Here is a 17,894-nt window from a genome sequence, read left to right on the forward strand (position 1 = left end):
TGTTTTAAAATTAATTTTAAATAATTAAGAAACGTAATAACCCAATAGAATAGTAGAATAGAACCTATTGTGAGTGTTGAAGTATAACTTATTCTTAAGTTCCTTAAATTAGTTTTTTTTATCTTGGGTGGCCAAAAAGGGATGACTCTACCCTATTTAAAAAAAAAATCTAGAGGTGACCCGGAGAAATGGATTTCAGGTTTGATATCCTTAAATGACCCTCAAACAAGTTCTGGCATGCTCGTCAAAGACACCCATAAAAAGGTAAATTTTGTCGCAGAGTGTAGTTGATTATTTACTTATCATGTTTGCAAATTACGTTTACAAAAGGAATTGTGCGTATGCCATTGCCATGCTTTTTTCAAAAATTGTTTTTAGATATACGTATGCTCCTGGTGCTGGCACTTTTTGTAATACGTAAAACATGTGTAATGGACCAGCGCCACCAGCGCACAATAATGCTCAACGCACAATAACTTTTGTTTGTAAACATGTTTTTGACATTTCAATGAGAGTAAGGAGATTTAGATCTAGTCATCGCTCACTCTTATCGAAAATTTTGAAAACATGTTTACAAACAAAAGTTATTGTGCGCTGGTCAGAAGTTTTCGTTCTAAACATGTCTTCAAAATTTCTTATGAGAATGAATGAACTGTGGATCTAGTCATCTCGTTCACTCTTTTAGGAAATTTTGAACACATATTTACAAAACAAGTTATTTAACGTTTGACATAATGCCTAATGTACAATAACTTTTATTTGTAAACATGTTTTTGACATTTCTAATGAGAATAAGCGAGATGACTAGATGTAGATCTCACTCGCTCTCATTGAAATGTCAAAAACATGTTTACTAAAAAAAAAAGTTATTGTGCGTTGAGCATTAGTCATCTCGCAAACTCTTGTAAGAAATTTTGAAAACATATTTACAAACAAAAATTATCGTGCGCTAATCATAATGTCCAGCGCACAATATTGTTTTTTGTAGACATTTTTTTGACATTTCAATGAGAGTAAGTGAATCAAAGATCTAGTTATCTCATTTTGTCTCATAGGAAATTTTAAAAACATATTTTATTAGAAACAAAAGTTACTGTGCATTGGGCATAATGCCGAAGGTACAAAAACTTTTGTTTTCTAAGCATGTTTTCGAAATTACCCATAATGCCATAATAATTACCCATAATAAATTTTTTGAGTGAGCGAGATGACAAGATCTAAATCTCACTCACTCTCATTGAAATGCCAAAAACATGTTTAGAAAACAAACGTTATATTGTGCGTTATTGGGCATCATTATAACATTTTTTTTGTTAAATTTCAAATTCTCTTGGTGCTCCACCAGTATTTTCTTGCATCGCAGAAAAGACGAATTGCCAAGTGATGTAGAAAATTGCAATTTTTCGTATGTATGTATAGTGACTACATATAATGTTACTATTATATTAAAATAGAATGTGTTATTCTACTTTTACACTTTATTTACGTGCAATAAATAATTAATGTTTTAGTTTAGGAAGGAAGAAACGTAATAAAAGAAAAAATTTAGGCCAATGACATTGATTCTTTGAGTCTCCACCTTTTTTCTCTCTTTTTCTTTCTACTACTTTATATATCCATATCCCGTGATGTGGCCTTCGAAAACCTCGAGTTTAATTTGCGTCGAAAACGCAATAGATTTTAGAATTGGGATTTAGAAGAAAAAAAATTTAATATACTTCTGCATATTGGCGTGCTAATCCTGAATCCTTGAGAGCTTCGGACAAATCATGTATATCAATTTTTCCATTTCCATCCTTATCCAGTGAATTGAAGAGTTTCTCAAGACGCTCCTCCTCAGCCTGAGGCAGTTCGTGGAAGTAACTTATGTTGAATATTGACGACAACATGCTAATCTTCCCATTCTTTTCTTCATCAACACCAAATTCACTCAATTTTTTAGCTTTAACCATTTTTTTTTCTTCTTCTCGTCACGAAACTCTTCTCTCAAAATGGGTATACAAAATGACCAAACCCTAAATGCACTGATTACATACACAAAATATCTATTCTACTACACAAATATTTCCTACAATATCTTACACATATTTATGTTCACTTAAATCCATTTTAACAATACTTTTTACTTGATTTTTTCGCTAAAAACCAAGAGTACGATTGTTGATCATTTCCGTCTTTGGATTTTCCACCTCTTCACACATTCACGCACGAGATCACCAACACACACTCCAAGGTTTCCAAATATCCTATCGCCATCTGTTGTTAATTTTTTAGAAGTCACATACAATTTTCTTTTCATTCATAATTTTTTTGGAGTGTAAGGACAAGGAGTAAAGTTAATTCATTAATGAAAAAATCTACTGAAACGATATTTTAAGTGTAAAAAAGATGTCTTCAGCATTGTATCTGGAACATTACCTCGATGGTAAATCAAAATTAATTGGATTTATCTGAAAATTTCTCAAATATAATTCTGGGTAAAAAAAACTTCGCAGGCTTGGAACATCTGCCAAATGAACTCCAGAGAAACTTCAATTTAATGCGTGATTTGGATTATCGTGCTCAAACTATCATGCAGACAATTGACGAAAAGTCCAATGAGGTCCTTAACAACATTGCTCACTCCGATTCCACAACAGAAACTTCAAGGCGGGAGACGATAAAACAAATCCAAGAACTCTTCAACAAAGCCAAAGAATTTGGAGATGACAAGGTCCAGCTGGCAATCCAGACTTACGAACTTGTGGACAAACACATCCGGCGATTGGACTCGGACTTGGCAAGATTTGAGGGTGAAATCCAGGATAAGAGCAGCGTTAGTCGCGGAAAATACGACGATATTTCTAAAAGTAAGATACTTTTTTTCTTTTGCATTAATGCAGCATGCCAATTTTTATATCCGGGAATATTTTTATTGCAGAGAAACGAAAAGGTAATGATGCAAAATCACTGGGTAAGAAGAAGAGGCCTCACTCCTCTGAGGATGAGGCCAAGTGGAACAATACAAATGCCAGTCCACATGTTACTAAACACAAGAAACAAAAGGTAATTCAGGAAAAAGATAATCGCAAAGGTCCCAAGGTAAATCCATTCATATCCATTTCTAACAAATACGTCACAGAGCTCAAGTCATCTTTCATTACTGCAATTAAATTCATCACAGATGCCTCAATTAGGTGACATTCTTAACAATCCATACTTATCATAATAATCACACAAACCCATGTCCTATGATTGGGCTCAAGCTTTGTCAAAATACGTTTCGCGACTTCCTGATTACCAATATACGGGCTTATATAAAGCTTTCCCGGACTTTCGAGCTTAACACTAAACCTACCAAGAGCCGGTCAAATTGACCGGTTTAAAAATTTTTAAAATTAACACACATTTAAATGGTACACTACTGAGAGAAATCCGAAAAAGTTAAAATAACATTCCGGAAATGTTGATTTTACCGTGCAGTATTGATCCGAAATCGGTGTAAATAGTACCCTTTTTAGGTGTATTAGTGGTTACAGTTACCCTTTTTCATGTTAATTTTATCCTCAAAAAGGTGTAAAATTAACATTAAAAAATGTTGATATATTTTTACACCTAAAAAGTGTTAAAGTTATGAGGAAAAAAGTTAATCGCACCCTCTTTTTTTTCAGTATACAATGTCACAATTAAACTTTATGAATTTCTTAAAATTTGCATGTATAGGGGAGACTGGGGCAAAGTCACAAATCGAAAAATTCAAAATTCAATATTTGCCAAGGTAAAAAAGATAGCGGCTCAAATTTTTTTCTATAAATAGACTCCAAAGACCTTCTTCAATATCGTATGTTTCTTATAATTCGAACAAAGAATTTAGAAGATAAAAAATATCGAAATTTTTAGTCCTATTTTTGAAATATTTTCCTTGCAGAAGATAACAATTATATTACCTACTTATTTTCCAAAATTGATGCACTGGTGAATATTTTCTAAATAATTTGGATTCTTTGAATACGAATCCGCTATCTATTTTAGAATTTCACAAAAGTTCTTTTCTCCAGAAATCCTTTTATTAAAAATGGCCACTTGGGGTAAAAAGTAACAAAATGTGTAGAGCAAAAAGTAACAAAAAAGCGAAGCAATTTCTGATGTCTCACGGCGAAAAGAAACCTCATTATCATGTCTCGCCGTTTGTTGTTTGCATTGGTCAAACGATTTGCAGTATTTTGTGTGTTTTTCCTAAAATAGCTTGAAAAGCGGTTTTCTCATTTTCTCACTTTTCTCGAAGAAAAAAACGGTGTTTTACAAAGGTGTAGATGAATAAATTTCCTATGAAAATATGTCCTCTAGGTATTTTTTCAAATTTATTGAAGCCCGTAATGAAGCGAATCAAAATATGATAATACCCAATGTCTGGTACTATTTGCCTTAGTATTTTTGAGAATGATCACAAAATTACCCTTTAGAAAACAGCTCGATAAACGTATTTCCTTACAAAATAGAGGAAAATTACTTTTACAAAGTTGTAGAGCGGAAAATTTCCTATAAAACTGCGCTAATTAGAAATTTTTGAAAACGAGCGAGTAGCTTGTAAAAAAATAAAATATCTGTTTTGTAACTTTTTGCCCCAATCTCCCCTACTATATTTTTTAGTGTTTAAATTTTAAGTTTTCCTCTTTTCCAAGAAAAAATTGTTGAGTGTTCTAGCCTACCGCGGTCTGTCATTTGACTGAGCGTGCTTGGAAAACACGAAACCTGAGAAATCCAAGAATTGCATGGCGAAACCCGAGAAACTGAATTTTTGCATCATGAATTTCGAGAAACCCTATTTTTGCGTCGCGAAACCCAATATTTTCGTTATGAAACCAAAGAATTGCCTCGCGAAGTCCAAGAAACCTAAGAATTGGATCATGAAACCTGAGCTACTCAATTCTTTTGCGTCGCGAAACCCGAGAAACTGAATTTTTGCATCATGAAATCCGAGAAACCCAATATTTGCGTCATAAAACCCAAGAATTACATCATGAAACCTGAGAAACCTAATTTTTGCGTCGCGAAACCCGAGAAAGCCAAGAATTGTATCGCTGAAATCCAGGAGTCCAAGAATTATTTTTGCAAACCAAATTTTTGCATCGCGAATCCCAAGAAATCCAAGAATTACATAATGAAACCCGAGAAACTCAATTTTTGCGTCGTAAAACCCAAGAATTGCATCGCGAATTCCAAGAAACCCAAGAATTGTTTCATGAAACCTGAGAAACCCAATTGTTCCATTTCTAAACTCGAGAAAACCTATAATTGTGTCGCGAAACAAACTCAATTTTTGTGTTGCGAAACCCGAGAAACCCAATTTTTGCATCGCTAAACCCTAGAAACTCAAAAATTGCATTGCAAAAACCAAGAAACTCATTTTTTGGATTACGGAACTCGAGAAACTCAATTTTTGCTTGCATCATGAAGCTCAAGAAACCCAAGTATTTTATTACACGACCTGAGAAACCCCTTTTTTGCACCACGAAACCCGAGAAACCGGAAACTATTATCTGTAAAAATTGGAATGAGTTATCCCTTGTTGTCAGAGTTCATCCAAATTTTAGGTATTTTGGTCTAAATACAAAATTTGGATTTAATTTCAGAAATTTTTGCTCAAAATTTCTGCCAAATCGAATTTATATACAATCCAAGCATGCTCACGTTAAGAATCTCACCTACAATAAACTGATCTAGGCTTATCACTAGCTTTTTGGATTTTAAGTAAATCATTTTAAAAAGAAATCTTGAGCTCTGTCTGAATCATCGCATGCCATTCTAAAGATTTGTCTCACACAATTTCTTGTACGGGACATCATTATAAAACAAAAAGCACTAACTTACTTGAATGAATTTGGTCCTTTTGCAGAAAAATGCGGACGCTGAAGAAAGAATTGGGGACCTGGAGGGTCATGGTACTCCTCATCCTAGTGATGTACTAGACATGCCTGTAGATCCTAATGAGCCTACATACTGCCTGTGTCATCAGGTGTCATATGGCGAGATGATTGGATGTGACAATCCTGATTGCCCCATTGAGTGGTTCCACTTTGCATGCGTTGGTCTGACGATTAAGCCCAAGGGGAAATGGTTTTGCCCGAAATGCTTTCAAGATCGCAAGAAAAAATAAAATGCATCAATTTTTTCTCATATTCCATCTTCTTTTGATCTCAATTCTTTAAATAAAACAAGAAGCTGGCTTTTCGATGGCATGTTTTCGCTCTGTATCATTCTATGGAGATTTAGGGCGAGTTTGCTGAGTTTCTTTTCATTCAATTGTTCAATATGCGTCCATTGATTGGCATACTCTTCCACTGATGTCTTCTCGAGGGCCTCTAGCTTGCTGTAGAAATTAATTAAAGGACTTCCGGGTGATGCTTCTTCAACGACAAAGGAAACTTGCAAAGGGAATGCCATGCAAAAGTGTTCTTCGTCGAGAGAAAATTCTGCTGATACGTCTATTCTCAATGGTGAATCCATAAGGAGTTTCTCAGGAAGGATGAAGGCATAAGTGTCAGTGTTTGGCTTTAGAGAGAACTTCTGTCTGAAGATATTATTGAACACAGAGATACTGAATTGAGATTGTTTGGAAAAGTCCATTTGGACAATATTTTGGCTTGGAGAAATTTTCAATTCGACATTGCTGTCTAAACTCGGTCTTACACATATTTTGATGCTGACCTCATGAGTTATTACAAAGAAGTTCTTCAAAAATCCTAAACAATTTAGCATATCCTTATCTTGCTTGTTCTCAGCTACGATCTTTGATGTACCCTCCATGAGTTTTGTAATATACTGCCGAAATTTTCCTCGATTTCTTCGCCATTTATCTCGAATTTTCTCCTCTTCTGGAGGTTTTTCTCTCTTTGAGAACACATAGAAAAATCCACTTTCCGACACAGCCAAGTAACATTCCCATTTTGGATGAAAAATTCCATCTACAATTCCAGCAAGAGGTATTTTCTCAGACACAAGCCTAAATGTCTCCTCTTTTACTAAATTTAAAATTTCAATTGATGTCCATGAGATTCCAATCAATTCATCTGCTCGCAGAAGTTTGGGTTCATTCAAGTACCTTTTCCCCAGATAAATATTTTCCTCCCGGAGATGGTTATCCTCCAAATAGGACACTTTCAAAACACTGAAGGAAGTCATGATACAGAGACAATTGTAATTCTCTGAATACCAAAGACATTTTATCTCTTGGGGATAAGACTGAATCATAGAAACATCCCATTCATCTTCCTGATTTTTCAATAAAACATTCAGTGAACTTCCCATATTAAATAAAATTATTTCCTTCTCAATAAGCCAAGGACTTGCATCGATGTTGAGAAATTTGGCCAAAAAATCCATATTTGTTGCTGTTATTGTGATAACAAGTACTTGGCTTTTAGTGAGCATCTGTTCCTGAAGGAAGTCTTCTTCGAAATAATCAATAAGATTAATTTCACGTTGACTTTGCCCTGTAGTACTGTAAAAATTAAAGCTGTAATCTCTCTTGTTTTTTCTCAATGCAACCCAACCATTCTGCCACTCTGCAGAGCCCAATACATCCTTTCTGGCATCAATTGTTGCCAAAGAACATTCAACGTTTGAAGCAATTTCAATTATTGGATTTCTGGAACTCTTACAATCACCTCTGAATTTCACGATTTTATCTTGAAAAGTCACATAAAATCCATCTTTGCGAGCATAAAGGTGATTTGGTGAGAAATTTCGAGGCATTTTCCAATTGCTTAGACACCGTATAAGCGCTTTATCTGAAATTAAGAGATTATACTAAGAATTCCGCACTAATCCCAGAAAATTAACCCAAGGGGTGACGACTATTACAACTTTTCAAATAACTCACATTTCAATAAATTTTTTATCGTTTTTTTTAAATTTAAAAATAAGTCTACTACACCGTTATATAAATTTATCAAATGAGGGAGACCGGGGCAGAATTAACCAGCAAATTAAAGTTTTGTTTGCATATAGGGGAAACTGGGGCACCACCAAACACGGGGTAGCACCAAACACTGCGATTTTTTAATCAGTTATTCGACTTCTAAGTACAAGATCTATAGGAATTTATAGGCACTATAGGGATGCTTGTCTACTGAAGGAATGATCGAGATAATCCAAGTAGTTAAGAAATAAAAATTAGTGTTTGGTGCTACCCCGTGTTTGGTGGTGCCCCAGTTTCCCCTAAAGTAGACTTTCGCAAATTCGGCTCTTTTAAGATCGGGCTACTTTTTAATTCGGGCGGCAGTTAAATTCGAAAATAGTTTGTTGACATTTTTCAAGTTCGATTATGATTATCAAATGAAGCAAATATGCTCAAATTTGTCATGATTTGTCTTAGTTTTGATGTAATTTTGCATTATTAAGTGGTTTTCATGCAATTTATAATAGCAATGAGCATGTAAACTCAATATGAGTATGCAAATGAACAAAAAATCGTTGAATTTCTCTCTAATTCGGTTGACATTTCGATCCCAAATGCCCGAATTTGAGAGAGTCTACTGTAATTTGCGAAAATTAATTACTCTGAATAAATAGTAATTTTGTTAGGGGAATGTTGGCATGGTTCGCACAGAGTGAACCTTCAAACAACGCGAATTTCCTCTGTGTTTGCAAAGAGCTAGTTCGTCATTTCTTAGCCATAAGATAGATCATTATTAGGCTTATGAAACGAAATAAGAAATGGTAGGTTAGCTCTTTGCAAACAAAGAGAAAATTTGCATCGTTTGAAGGTTCACTCTGTGCGAACCATGCCTACATTCCCCTAAGATTCTTTTCTAAGGAAAACTATAACACCTTACTATTATATCCTACCCAAGACTAATAAGGGGAAATGGGGCACCTTGAATGTAGTGATTCCAAATAACCGGGTTTTAGGATTGACGGTTAACCGGTTTTGGAAGGGTCTGAAACTGGTTTAAAACCGGTTTCAAATTTAGAATTAGCTTATGAAATTTTGAGCAATTTTTCAGAATTTGAACTTTGATGTAATATTTAACACATAAATATATTCTTTTTCTCAGTTAGTTTAGTTAGTTAGTTTTTTATTGCTTTATTTTGTATTTAAAATAGTTCAGGAAATTTCAGGGAGTTTTTCCAATAATATTGTACCGTGGTAAAGCTAATGCAATGTAGATTTCCGTGAAAACAACTATTTTTTATACAATTTTTTTTTAGAATAAATTGGTTACAAACGTTGTCATTTTTGACAATCTTTAATGAAAAAAATACTTAAAAAATTTATTCTAGATCTTGGAAAATGAAAAAAAAATGTTATAGAGAATGTTTTAACGAATAAACCGAAAAAGTTTTCCTCTTTATTTTTAAAATCCTATGACTAGTTAAATCTTGTTAAGCTTAATTTTAGAAAATTTGAATCGTGGAAGAAAAATAATATTTGCAAAAATATTTAAAAAAAAAAAAAGAATATTGAAGAGATAGTACTGTAAGACGAATCGGTTCCGCGGCTAAAGTCCCTGCCGTTATTATGAATTCCCAGAGACTGATTGGGTACACAATGTGCCTTGTCTCTAGGGTTAGCCCTCTGAGTGGAAGGTGAAGGATGTGCATCTTTAAGCAGAGACCGATCATGCCTTCCGATGGTATAATGCTCTGAGCCGACAGTGAGTTGATCCTGAACTACGAGTACATCAACATACCCTTAACAAGAGTAATCTTGTCGGACCACCACCACCAGTTGTGCTACTATGCCCGTTTTCCAAGTCCTCGGTTATTTTGATCTCACAGTACCAAGATTTTTACTACCTATATTCGCTATATAGTTTTTTTCTGTAATATCTTGTAAAAATATTATCAAAATTACTCTTTTTTCAACAAAAAAAAAAATAGATTTTTCGATCGGGAATGGTTTCTAACGTGAATTTTTAGGTCATTCTCTACAGAAAACATACCGATGCATAATTTTTGGTATTACTATCATGAAAATCATAATTATAATTTACACAAGATTCACAAATAATTTCATAGAAAAAATTCCGTAGGTATTTTGAAAAAAAAGAAATAAAATAAAAGTAAATCTCTGGGGTTTTCTGTTCCATCAATAGAGAAACTAATAAATACCAGATTTCGACAAAAATTTTACAAGAATCTTGTGTAATAATCTTGGTGAATTTGTGTCTAATTAAGATATGTAGTTAAAAGATAGCAAGATACAAATCTCTATGAAGAGAGGGAGAAGTAAACATCTTGTTGGTTCTTTTGTGCAGTAAAATCATGTCTAAGAAGAAGAAAAAAAAGTTTCTAATTACACGTAGAAATGTTTCCAAAATATTCTAAATATCGAAAATAAATTTGTCTAAATTTATTTTCGCGTTCCTCGTTTTCTCACTTTTTTTCGCAGAGAAAACGATGTTTTACAAAGGTGTAGATGAATAAATTTTCTATGAAATGTCCTCTCGGATTTTTTTTCAAATTTACGGAAGCCCATAATAAAGCGAATCAAAATATGATAATACTCAATGTCTGGTACTAACTGCCCCAGCATTTTTGAGAATAGTCACAAAATCACCTTTCAGAAATTGGCTCGATAAACGTATTTCCTTACAAAATAGAGGGAAGTTTTCACAAAGTTGTAGAGCGGTAAATTTCCTATAAAACAGCGCTAATTATAGAAATTTTTGAAGCGCTCGAGAAGCTTGTAAAAAAAATAAAATATCCGTTTTGTGACTTTTTGCCCCAGTCTCCCCTATTGTCTGAATTAAAGAATTCAAATTTTAGCTAGTTTTTTGGAATCTAGAGGTAGATTTTTTGCGTGAATTTAATATCATAGTTAAATTTTACAAAATAAAAAGGTAAATATTATAAATAATCAGTAAAGGGTTAACGCGCCTCCTGTGATCTCTATCAATAAAATATAAAAGTATAAAGCAATTCGTGTTGGACGTAAGTGTCTGACCCCTTGAAATCCATCAATCTCGCGATAAAAGTCTCAGTTCTCTGTTATCTCGTGGTTTATTTTGTATAAATATTGTGGATGAATGTGTGTACTTATATGTAGAAAAGATATAATATAATGCTTCAGAAGATCTACCAGAGCCCATAGTCTGAATCATCGGCATCAAAGAGAAGAAAGTATCCCAAAAGTGTTATGTACACTACAACATTTCCGCAAAGGGTTAAGTAGCAAGCTCCAGCTTTGATCTGGAAAATATAAAGATGATGAAAAAAAGATCTCTTCTATGTACAATTCCCTGGGATAACTCACTGTGCCCGTGCGAGTGAGAACAATTGGTAGGGCGAAGCAGCTGACAATGAGCCCCATTGTGAGGAATACTGCTAATTCTACGCATGATGTTGATTGGGATTGAGCTGCGTAGCGTTTTGCTAGGATTGTGGGAATTGGTGAGATCACGTAGAAAAGGATGACAAAGAGTGGCCACCAGAGTTGATATTGTGGGAGAGCGCAGGCCAAAATCACCAAAGTCATACCAATTGATCCGGCAAAAGCCAAGAGAACCAATCTAAGGGGATGATTCCAATGAGTCATAGTTGCTAATTATATTTATAATAACATGATACAGAATTAAACTTACGCTGTTTCCCAAAAGAGTTTAGAGCAGCCATAAGAAAGAAATTAAAATTAATTCATTTAGAAAAAACAAATAAAATTTGCAAAATGACTTTTGGTTAGTTTGACAACGCGATGAATGTTCCCCATTTTTACCAATTTCTTTAGTGTTTCTATGTAATTTATTAATTACCTTTAACTCCAGCCATCGAAATTGTTTAATTTTAGATGTCTTCACGCACAAAAACTCACTGTAAATTGCTTAATAAAAGGAATAATCTGAATTTTCTTCTCAATTTTTTGACCCAAACAATTCTACCAACACACTCCCAAGAAAAAGCTATACTAACGCCATCTGTGGGGTAAATCAAAGACGTTTTGCATCAAAATTCCATTTTTTATTCATCACTCGGTTTTCTGCTAGCACCTTTACCACACGTGGATCTCATTTTATATTATTATATTTTATATCTCCATTAATACAGTTATTTGAAGAGTTTTATTGTATTAATAAATCAATTGTGCATAAAATCCACCAGGAAATATCAGTGAAAATGCTATCTAATTGTGTGAAAAATGATGTTGATTTGCGAGATGGCGTATCTTGCCGGGAATTATTTGCTAATAAAGAAGGTTTAACTTACAAGTGAGTGGATAGAAAAAGCTGAATTTACAAGAAATATACTTAGGGAATGTATTGGGATGAATTATACAAAATATAAAATGTTCTGGGAGCACAGAAATTAACATTTTCATGGGATAATTGTCTTGCAAAAATAATTTTTTGTGCGATGCGCCGAATCACATTTTCACAGATTAATCTCCTTCTTTTTAGTGACTTCCTAATTCTTCCGGGATATATTGATTACACGTCGGATGTCGTGGATATTTCCTCACCACTAACAAAAGGAATCACCCTCAAGACGCCTCTCGTGTCATCCCCAATGGACACAGTCACAGAAGCTGACATGGCAATTTCAATGGCCGTAAGTTTTTTTTCTTTAATTTATTCAAAATGATTGAAAAATCCTTTAAAAAATGAAAAGAAATACCTCCCCCTTCCTCCAGTTAAGAAAACTTAATTGATGAACACTTCCAATTTCATTGGCTATATAGACTAAAAGTATTGCTAACTACGAAAACTCATTTTTGCTCCAGACGCTTTTATGGCTTCTACTTTTGTTATCTTACACAAACATTGTGTTCAATGCCTCGATTTTTTTTTGCACAAAAGGCTGCATATAAAAAACATTTTACAAATTTGCAGACCGGCGAAACGAGGCGACTCGATAGATACGATTTATGAACGCCACACGTGCTTGATCGCGAAAACAAAGAACTCCGAAGCGAATATTACAGTTCAGGGTGCATTAATTACACGCCACGTGCAATAAATTGATGACTAAGAAAATTATCTGTTGAGTTAAAAAAAATTAATAAGTGACAGCTTAGAGGAAGTTCATTGTAATTTAAAAACAATATTCTTTTTTAAGAATATTTTTAAATTACAGATCATAAGCCTTTTTGTAATTTTCTTATATAAAGCGAGTGATAAGCCTAGATCAGCTTGGTGGTAGGTGGGATTCTTCATTTGAGCAAACTCGGATTGCACGCAAATTTAATTTGGAGCTGAAGTTGGGAGATGTTCAACAATTTTGAATCAAATTTCTGAAATGAATGCGAATTTAGTAGGAGAGACTGGGGCAAAAAGTAACAAAACGAATATTTTATTTTTTTACAAGTTACCTCTGCGCTCCAGAAATTTCTAATTAGCGTAGTTTTATAGGAAATTTACCGCTCTACGACTTTTTGAATGTCATTTTTCTCTATTTTGTAAGAAAATACATTTATAGAGCCGTTTTTTTAAACGTGATTTTGTGACCATTAAGAAAAATGCTGGGGCACCAGGCACATTTTGATTCGTTTTATTAATGGGTTTCCGTAAATTAAAAAAAAACAGTGATAAGCCTAGATCAGCTTATAGAGGTGCGATTCCTTTATTGCAAATTTGAATTGTGGCAAACCCGAACGATATTTATACATAAATAATGTAAATTTCGTTTAATAATTATTAAAGTGTGTGATGCATATTTTCGTTATTAATGACGAAAATTGGATGAGAAATGCATAAAAGTGTTTGAAAATATTTAAAGTCGATTATATCGGAAACTATGAGAGATAGAGACCTCAAACTTTACATCCATTTGGTGCCACTTTCAGGCTTGATATATGCAAAATTTCACTTGAAAATGAAAAAAATTGGATAAGAAATACATGAAAGTGTCTCAAAATCTTTAAAGTCGATTATCTCGGAAAGTATGAGAGATGGAGGCCTCAACTTTACATCTGTTTAGAACCTCTGTCAGCGACCGGTGAGCATCCGTGAAGTTATTCATTACCCATGAAAAATACGCGCCCCACAAAAATCCGTGAAAAATTCGCGATCCACGAAAATCCGTGAGAAATTCGCGCCCAGAGAAAATCCGCGAGAAAATACGCGTCGCACGAAAATCCGTGAAAAAATTCGCGTCCCGCGAAAGTCCGGGAAAAAATACGCTCCCCGGGAAAATCCGCGAAAAAATCCGCGGATCGCGAATGGTATATGTCACCTTACAAGTTTTCGAATATAGACTCACTATACAGAGAAAGAGAGAGAGTGCTATATATAAACTGAGAGAAATCCGAAAAAGTTAAAATAACATTCCGGAAATGTTAATTTTACCCTGCAGTATTTATCCGAAATCGGTGTAAATATTATGCTTTTTAGGTGTATTAGGGGTTAAAGTTACCCTTTTTCACGTTATTTTCACTCTTAAAAAGGTGTAAAATTAACATTAAAAAATGTTGATATATTTTTACACCTAAAAAGTGTTAAAATTATGAGGAAAAAAGTTAATCGCACCCCCGTTTTTTTCTCCCGCTTTTTTTCCCGCCTGACGCTATTAACAAATTTTCTTAAAATTGAAATCTTTAAAGTGAAATATCTCGAGAACTGTTCGACAAAATGTCTTAATTTTTTTTTAATTGGTCTAAATTTTCTGGGCTACAACATAAACATAATAAAATTCAAAATTGCATGCTTAAATTTCGAGATAAACCACAAAACGTGATTTTTAACCTGTTTTTCAAAAAACTAATGGCACAGAAATCGTCGTACTCGAGAGTAGATATATTTAAAAACAATTTATAAAGATATCTCTTTCCAAACCATAGATGTTGCGTATTACGGACGGCCGGACGGCCGGTCCCGAAATTGCCGGCTTATGATTTTCGGCATCAGGGATGTTCAAAACATATACCCTGTGAATTTCAGCTCGATCGGAGCACTTTGAGAAAATCCGAGGATTACAATAGGTGTGATTAGAAGGAATCACACCTAAAAATACCTGGGTGACATATTTTCATTCCCTTACACCTTTGTAAAATACCACTTTCACTATCTGAACGAGAAAAACGCTTTTCAAGCTATTTTAGAAAAAAAAAAACACGGAAGAGACTGCAAATCGTTTGATCTATGCAAACAGCAAGCGGAGAGACATGGCACTGATGTTTCTTTTCGCCGTGAGACATCAGAAATTGCTTTGGTTTTTGTTACTTTTTACCCCAAAGACCCTCTCTGTAGAACATTTTTCTGATTTTACACTACAGAGTGGGTCGTTCAGCCACCTCTAAACGGCGTCTGATCATATGGTCGTGGAAGAAAAACTTTCTTGTCTCATCAAATACAACACCCTGAGAATAGTACCAATTTTTTTCCCTGTTAAAACACCCCATCCTCCATCCTCCCGCCTGTCCGTCTGTATATTACGACCTCTACAGGCCAAACGGTTAGTTCGGACCTTTGGGGAATTCTTCCATAAGTCGACCTCCGCATCATTAACGTACCCCTCATTTTCGGCCGGACCTTCCCATTCTCATCCAAAGCCATGTGTTTTGGAATTGGTCAAAAACACAATGTTCGATTTTCGGTTTTAGATATTATCCAGGCGGTCATTTCGTCGCAATAATGATTTTTCAAGGTTAAAGATTAAAAATGCTCTAGAAAGTGTTTCTTAACCAACAAAGGGGTCATGTTTGGGTTTGTTGGAACGGTCTTGGAATTTCTGATAAGACTGACCCGTTTCTCTAATCAGTTATGATCCGGAAATGAACTGATAACTAATTTTTATTTTAATATCAATTCTGTGACTCCTAAGCTATTTTGGGCGATCTTTTGAGTGATTTATAAGTCAGTTTATGAACTAGGAAACGGTAAATAATGCGAAAGTACTTTTGAGATAATAGCATCGAAATCACACTATTTGGAGCAATGGCATTGGACGCTTTGCCACTTATATCTCCTCATTAGTAAGAATTTTGAGCGTTCTATTAATTCTATTCTATTAATATTTTAAATGTTTCTTGGGGTGTAGTCTGTTCTTTTATAGGCTGAAACCTTTGGAATTTAATCCAAAGAGAGTATTTAAACAAACCTTGAGAATATTATGTTAGTTCTTAGTAGATTTTATGATATATGCCTTCCTACTCTATAGCTTTTTGGAGGCATTGGCATTATCCATCACAACTGTTCACCGGAATATCAAGCGAATGAAGTGAATAAAGTAAAGAAATACAAGAGTGGCTTCATTCGCGATCCTGTTGTTATGGGCCCCAAGCAACGAGTATCTGATGTTCAGGAGGTAAAGCGCAAGCATGGCTTTACGGGAATCCCAATCACAGATACGGGCCGTTTAGGTGGTCGATTGTTAGGCATTGTCACCTCGCGTGATATTGATTTTCGCGAGGAGGAGGGTGATCTGTTGCTAGAGCAGGTAATGACGAGTATGGAGGACATGGTGACTGCTCGTAGTGGTGTGACCCTTGAGGAAGCCAACAATATTCTCAAGACAAGCAAAAAGGGCAAGTTACCCATTGTAAATGACAGTGGCGAGTTGGTAGCTCTCATTGCACGGACTGACTTCAAGAAGTCTCGCAATTTTCCCAGTGCCTCCAAAGATAGCAACAAGCAACTTCTTGTTGGCGCAGCAGTGGGTACTCGGGAAGATGACAAGGAACGCTTGGCACTCTTGGTTCAGAGTGGTGTTGATGTTGTAGTACTGGATTCGTCTCAGGGCAATTCCATCTTTCAAATTGAAATGATTAAATTCATCAAAAGAACTCATCCAACATTGCAAGTTATCGCAGGCAATGTTGTGACACGTGCACAAGCCAAGAATCTTATTGACGCGGGCGCTGATGCCCTTCGTGTTGGCATGGGAAGTGGCAGTATCTGTATTACGCAGGAAATCATGGCTTGTGGAAGTCCACAGGTTAGTGTGATCAGATACGATCTTCGTTACCCTAAGTTGGCCTTTGCATTTTGAAATTTGAATCTTAATGGTCTTTTTTTCTTGATTCTACCCTGTTTCAATCAGGCCTCAGCTGTTTTTCAAGTAAGCTCATATGCCCGTAACTTTGGTGTTCCTGTCATCGCAGACGGTGGTATTCGCGATGTAGGGCACATTGTGAAGGCTCTGGCTCTGGGGGCATCAAGTGTTATGATGGGTGCTGTTCTAGCAGGTACATCGGAAGCCCCAGGTGAGTATTTCTTCTCAGACGGTGTACGTCTCAAAAAGTACCGTGGAATGGGTAGTCTGGAAGCGATGGAGCGTGGAGATGCCAAGGGTTCTGCCATGAGTCGGTACTATCATAATCAGATGGACAAACTCCGTGTGGCACAGGGAGTAAGTGGAAGTATTGTGGACAAGGGTAGTGTACTCAGTGTCCTAGACTACTTGCATAGTGGTCTACAGAAGAGTTGCCAAGTGATTGGAGCAAAGTCAGTGACTGCTCTGCGGGAGATGAATTACTCTGACGAATTGCGTTTTACGAGACGCACTACAAGTGCCCAGATGGAAGGCAATGTGCATGGACTGTTTAACTATGAGAAACGCCTCTTCTAACAGCTACCTCATGGTCCCCACAAACATCATGGGCATTCATGTGGGTAGCGGAAGACGTTTCAATAGGCAGAGTTAATATAACTACTGTAATTCCGAAAATCGAGATGAGGAGTAAAATTATAATTGGAAAAAAAAGAATAGCTCTTAAGGACATAGTAAAAATATTTTTTTCTAGATGTTTTAGAGAACTTCCATCAGGAAAGTGTATTAAGTGTCTATTTTTAAAGAAAATCTTAATTGTTTTATCCCCAAAAAAAATTATATTATACATTATATAAAACTCACAATAAATGGCATAATAGTGGATATTTTGTGTATTCAATTAAAATCATGTAAAGGGAGAATGAGACAGTTTCACCCAGGTCAACTTTTGCGAAATAACTTTCAGTTATTTTACTGCTCGACTTCTA

At 35.1% G+C, this 17,894-nt stretch overlaps 5 protein-coding genes across 8 annotated transcripts in view; 2 read left to right on the plus strand and 3 right to left on the minus strand.

Annotated features, from left to right (window-relative positions):
* Nucleotides 1-5,908, minus strand: part of LOC129801516 (calcium-binding mitochondrial carrier protein SCaMC-3) — a 33,823-nt gene extending 27,915 nt beyond the window's left edge. The window contains exon 1 of one of the 3 annotated variants that reach the window (XM_055846673.1): nucleotides 5,851-5,908. Coding sequence is in view for 2 of the 3 variants with exons in the window: in XM_055846672.1 (XP_055702647.1) it covers nucleotides 1,719-1,952 (234 nt within the window). In the remaining variant the exon portion in view is untranslated. Of the gene's footprint in view, nucleotides 1-1,718; nucleotides 2,250-5,850 lie in introns of those variants that run through there. The other 2 variants (XM_055846672.1, XM_055846675.1) reach the window with 2 other exon arrangements.
* LOC129801573 (inhibitor of growth protein 4-like) lies at nucleotides 2,212-6,158 on the plus strand. 2 transcript variants are annotated; one of them, XM_055846788.1, is made up of 4 exons: nucleotides 2,212-2,425; nucleotides 2,496-2,849; nucleotides 2,921-3,081; nucleotides 5,876-6,158. In XM_055846788.1, exons 1-4 carry the CDS (start codon nucleotides 2,389-2,391, stop codon nucleotides 6,134-6,136), a joined length of 813 nt encoding a protein of 270 aa, XP_055702763.1. In that variant the 5' UTR covers nucleotides 2,212-2,388; the 3' UTR covers nucleotides 6,137-6,158. The 2 variants fall into 2 exon arrangements, with proteins under 2 accessions (XP_055702763.1, XP_055702764.1); XM_055846789.1 differs by having other exon boundaries at nucleotides 2,921-3,045.
* LOC129801561 (uncharacterized) lies at nucleotides 5,925-11,881 on the minus strand. The gene is made up of 2 exons (XM_055846773.1): nucleotides 11,736-11,881; nucleotides 5,925-7,769 (listed from the first exon to the last, which is right to left on the minus strand). Exons 1-2 carry the CDS (start codon nucleotides 11,749-11,751, stop codon nucleotides 6,154-6,156), a joined length of 1,632 nt encoding a protein of 543 aa, XP_055702748.1. The 5' UTR covers nucleotides 11,752-11,881; the 3' UTR covers nucleotides 5,925-6,153.
* On the minus strand, nucleotides 10,968-11,495 carry LOC129801617 (leptin receptor gene-related protein). The gene is made up of 2 exons (XM_055846839.1): nucleotides 11,240-11,495; nucleotides 10,968-11,175 (listed from the first exon to the last, which is right to left on the minus strand). Exons 1-2 carry the CDS (start codon nucleotides 11,459-11,461, stop codon nucleotides 11,062-11,064), a joined length of 336 nt encoding a protein of 111 aa, XP_055702814.1. The 5' UTR covers nucleotides 11,462-11,495; the 3' UTR covers nucleotides 10,968-11,061.
* Nucleotides 11,882-11,901: 20 nt separating the features above from the next.
* LOC129801508 (inosine-5'-monophosphate dehydrogenase) lies at nucleotides 11,902-17,790 on the plus strand. Its single transcript, XM_055846623.1, has 4 exons — nucleotides 11,902-12,188; nucleotides 12,378-12,528; nucleotides 16,075-16,851; nucleotides 16,957-17,790. Exons 1-4 carry the CDS (start codon nucleotides 12,097-12,099, stop codon nucleotides 17,482-17,484), a joined length of 1,548 nt encoding a protein of 515 aa, XP_055702598.1. The 5' UTR covers nucleotides 11,902-12,096; the 3' UTR covers nucleotides 17,485-17,790.
* The last annotated feature ends 104 nt before the right edge of the window (nucleotides 17,791-17,894 follow it).

The sequence above is a fragment of the Phlebotomus papatasi genome, chromosome 2 (assembly GCF_024763615.1).
Source record: "Phlebotomus papatasi isolate M1 chromosome 2, Ppap_2.1, whole genome shotgun sequence".
Taxonomy (NCBI): domain Eukaryota; kingdom Metazoa; phylum Arthropoda; class Insecta; order Diptera; family Psychodidae; genus Phlebotomus; species Phlebotomus papatasi.

What these genes read in the sequence shown, in the direction of transcription:
- LOC129801573 (XM_055846788.1), top strand. Translation starts at nt 2,389, where the DNA reads ATGTCTTCAGCATTGTATCTGGAACATTACCTCGATG. An exon ending in TCTGGAACATTACCTCGATG is followed by an intron (nt 2,426 to 2,495) that starts GTAAATCAAAAT and finishes AAAACTTCGCAG; the next exon opens with GCTTGGAACATCTGCCAAAT. An exon ending in ATACGACGATATTTCTAAAA is followed by an intron (nt 2,850 to 2,920) that starts GTAAGATACTTT and finishes TTTTTATTGCAG; the next exon opens with AGAAACGAAAAGGTAATGAT.
- LOC129801617 (XM_055846839.1), bottom strand. Translation starts at nt 11,461, where the DNA reads ATGACTTTGGTGATTTTGGCCTGCGCTCTCCCACAATATCAACTCTGG. An exon ending in TTCTCACTCGCACGGGCACA is followed by an intron (nt 11,176 to 11,239) that starts GTGAGTTATCCC and finishes TATATTTTCCAG; the next exon opens with ATCAAAGCTGGAGCTTGCTA.
- LOC129801508 (XM_055846623.1), top strand. Translation starts at nt 12,097, where the DNA reads ATGCTATCTAATTGTGTGAAAAATGATGTTGATTTGCGAGATGGCGTA. An exon ending in AAAGAAGGTTTAACTTACAA is followed by an intron (nt 12,189 to 12,377) that starts GTGAGTGGATAG and finishes CCTTCTTTTTAG; the next exon opens with TGACTTCCTAATTCTTCCGG. An exon ending in ACATGGCAATTTCAATGGCC is followed by an intron (nt 12,529 to 16,074) that starts GTAAGTTTTTTT and finishes CCTACTCTATAG; the next exon opens with CTTTTTGGAGGCATTGGCAT.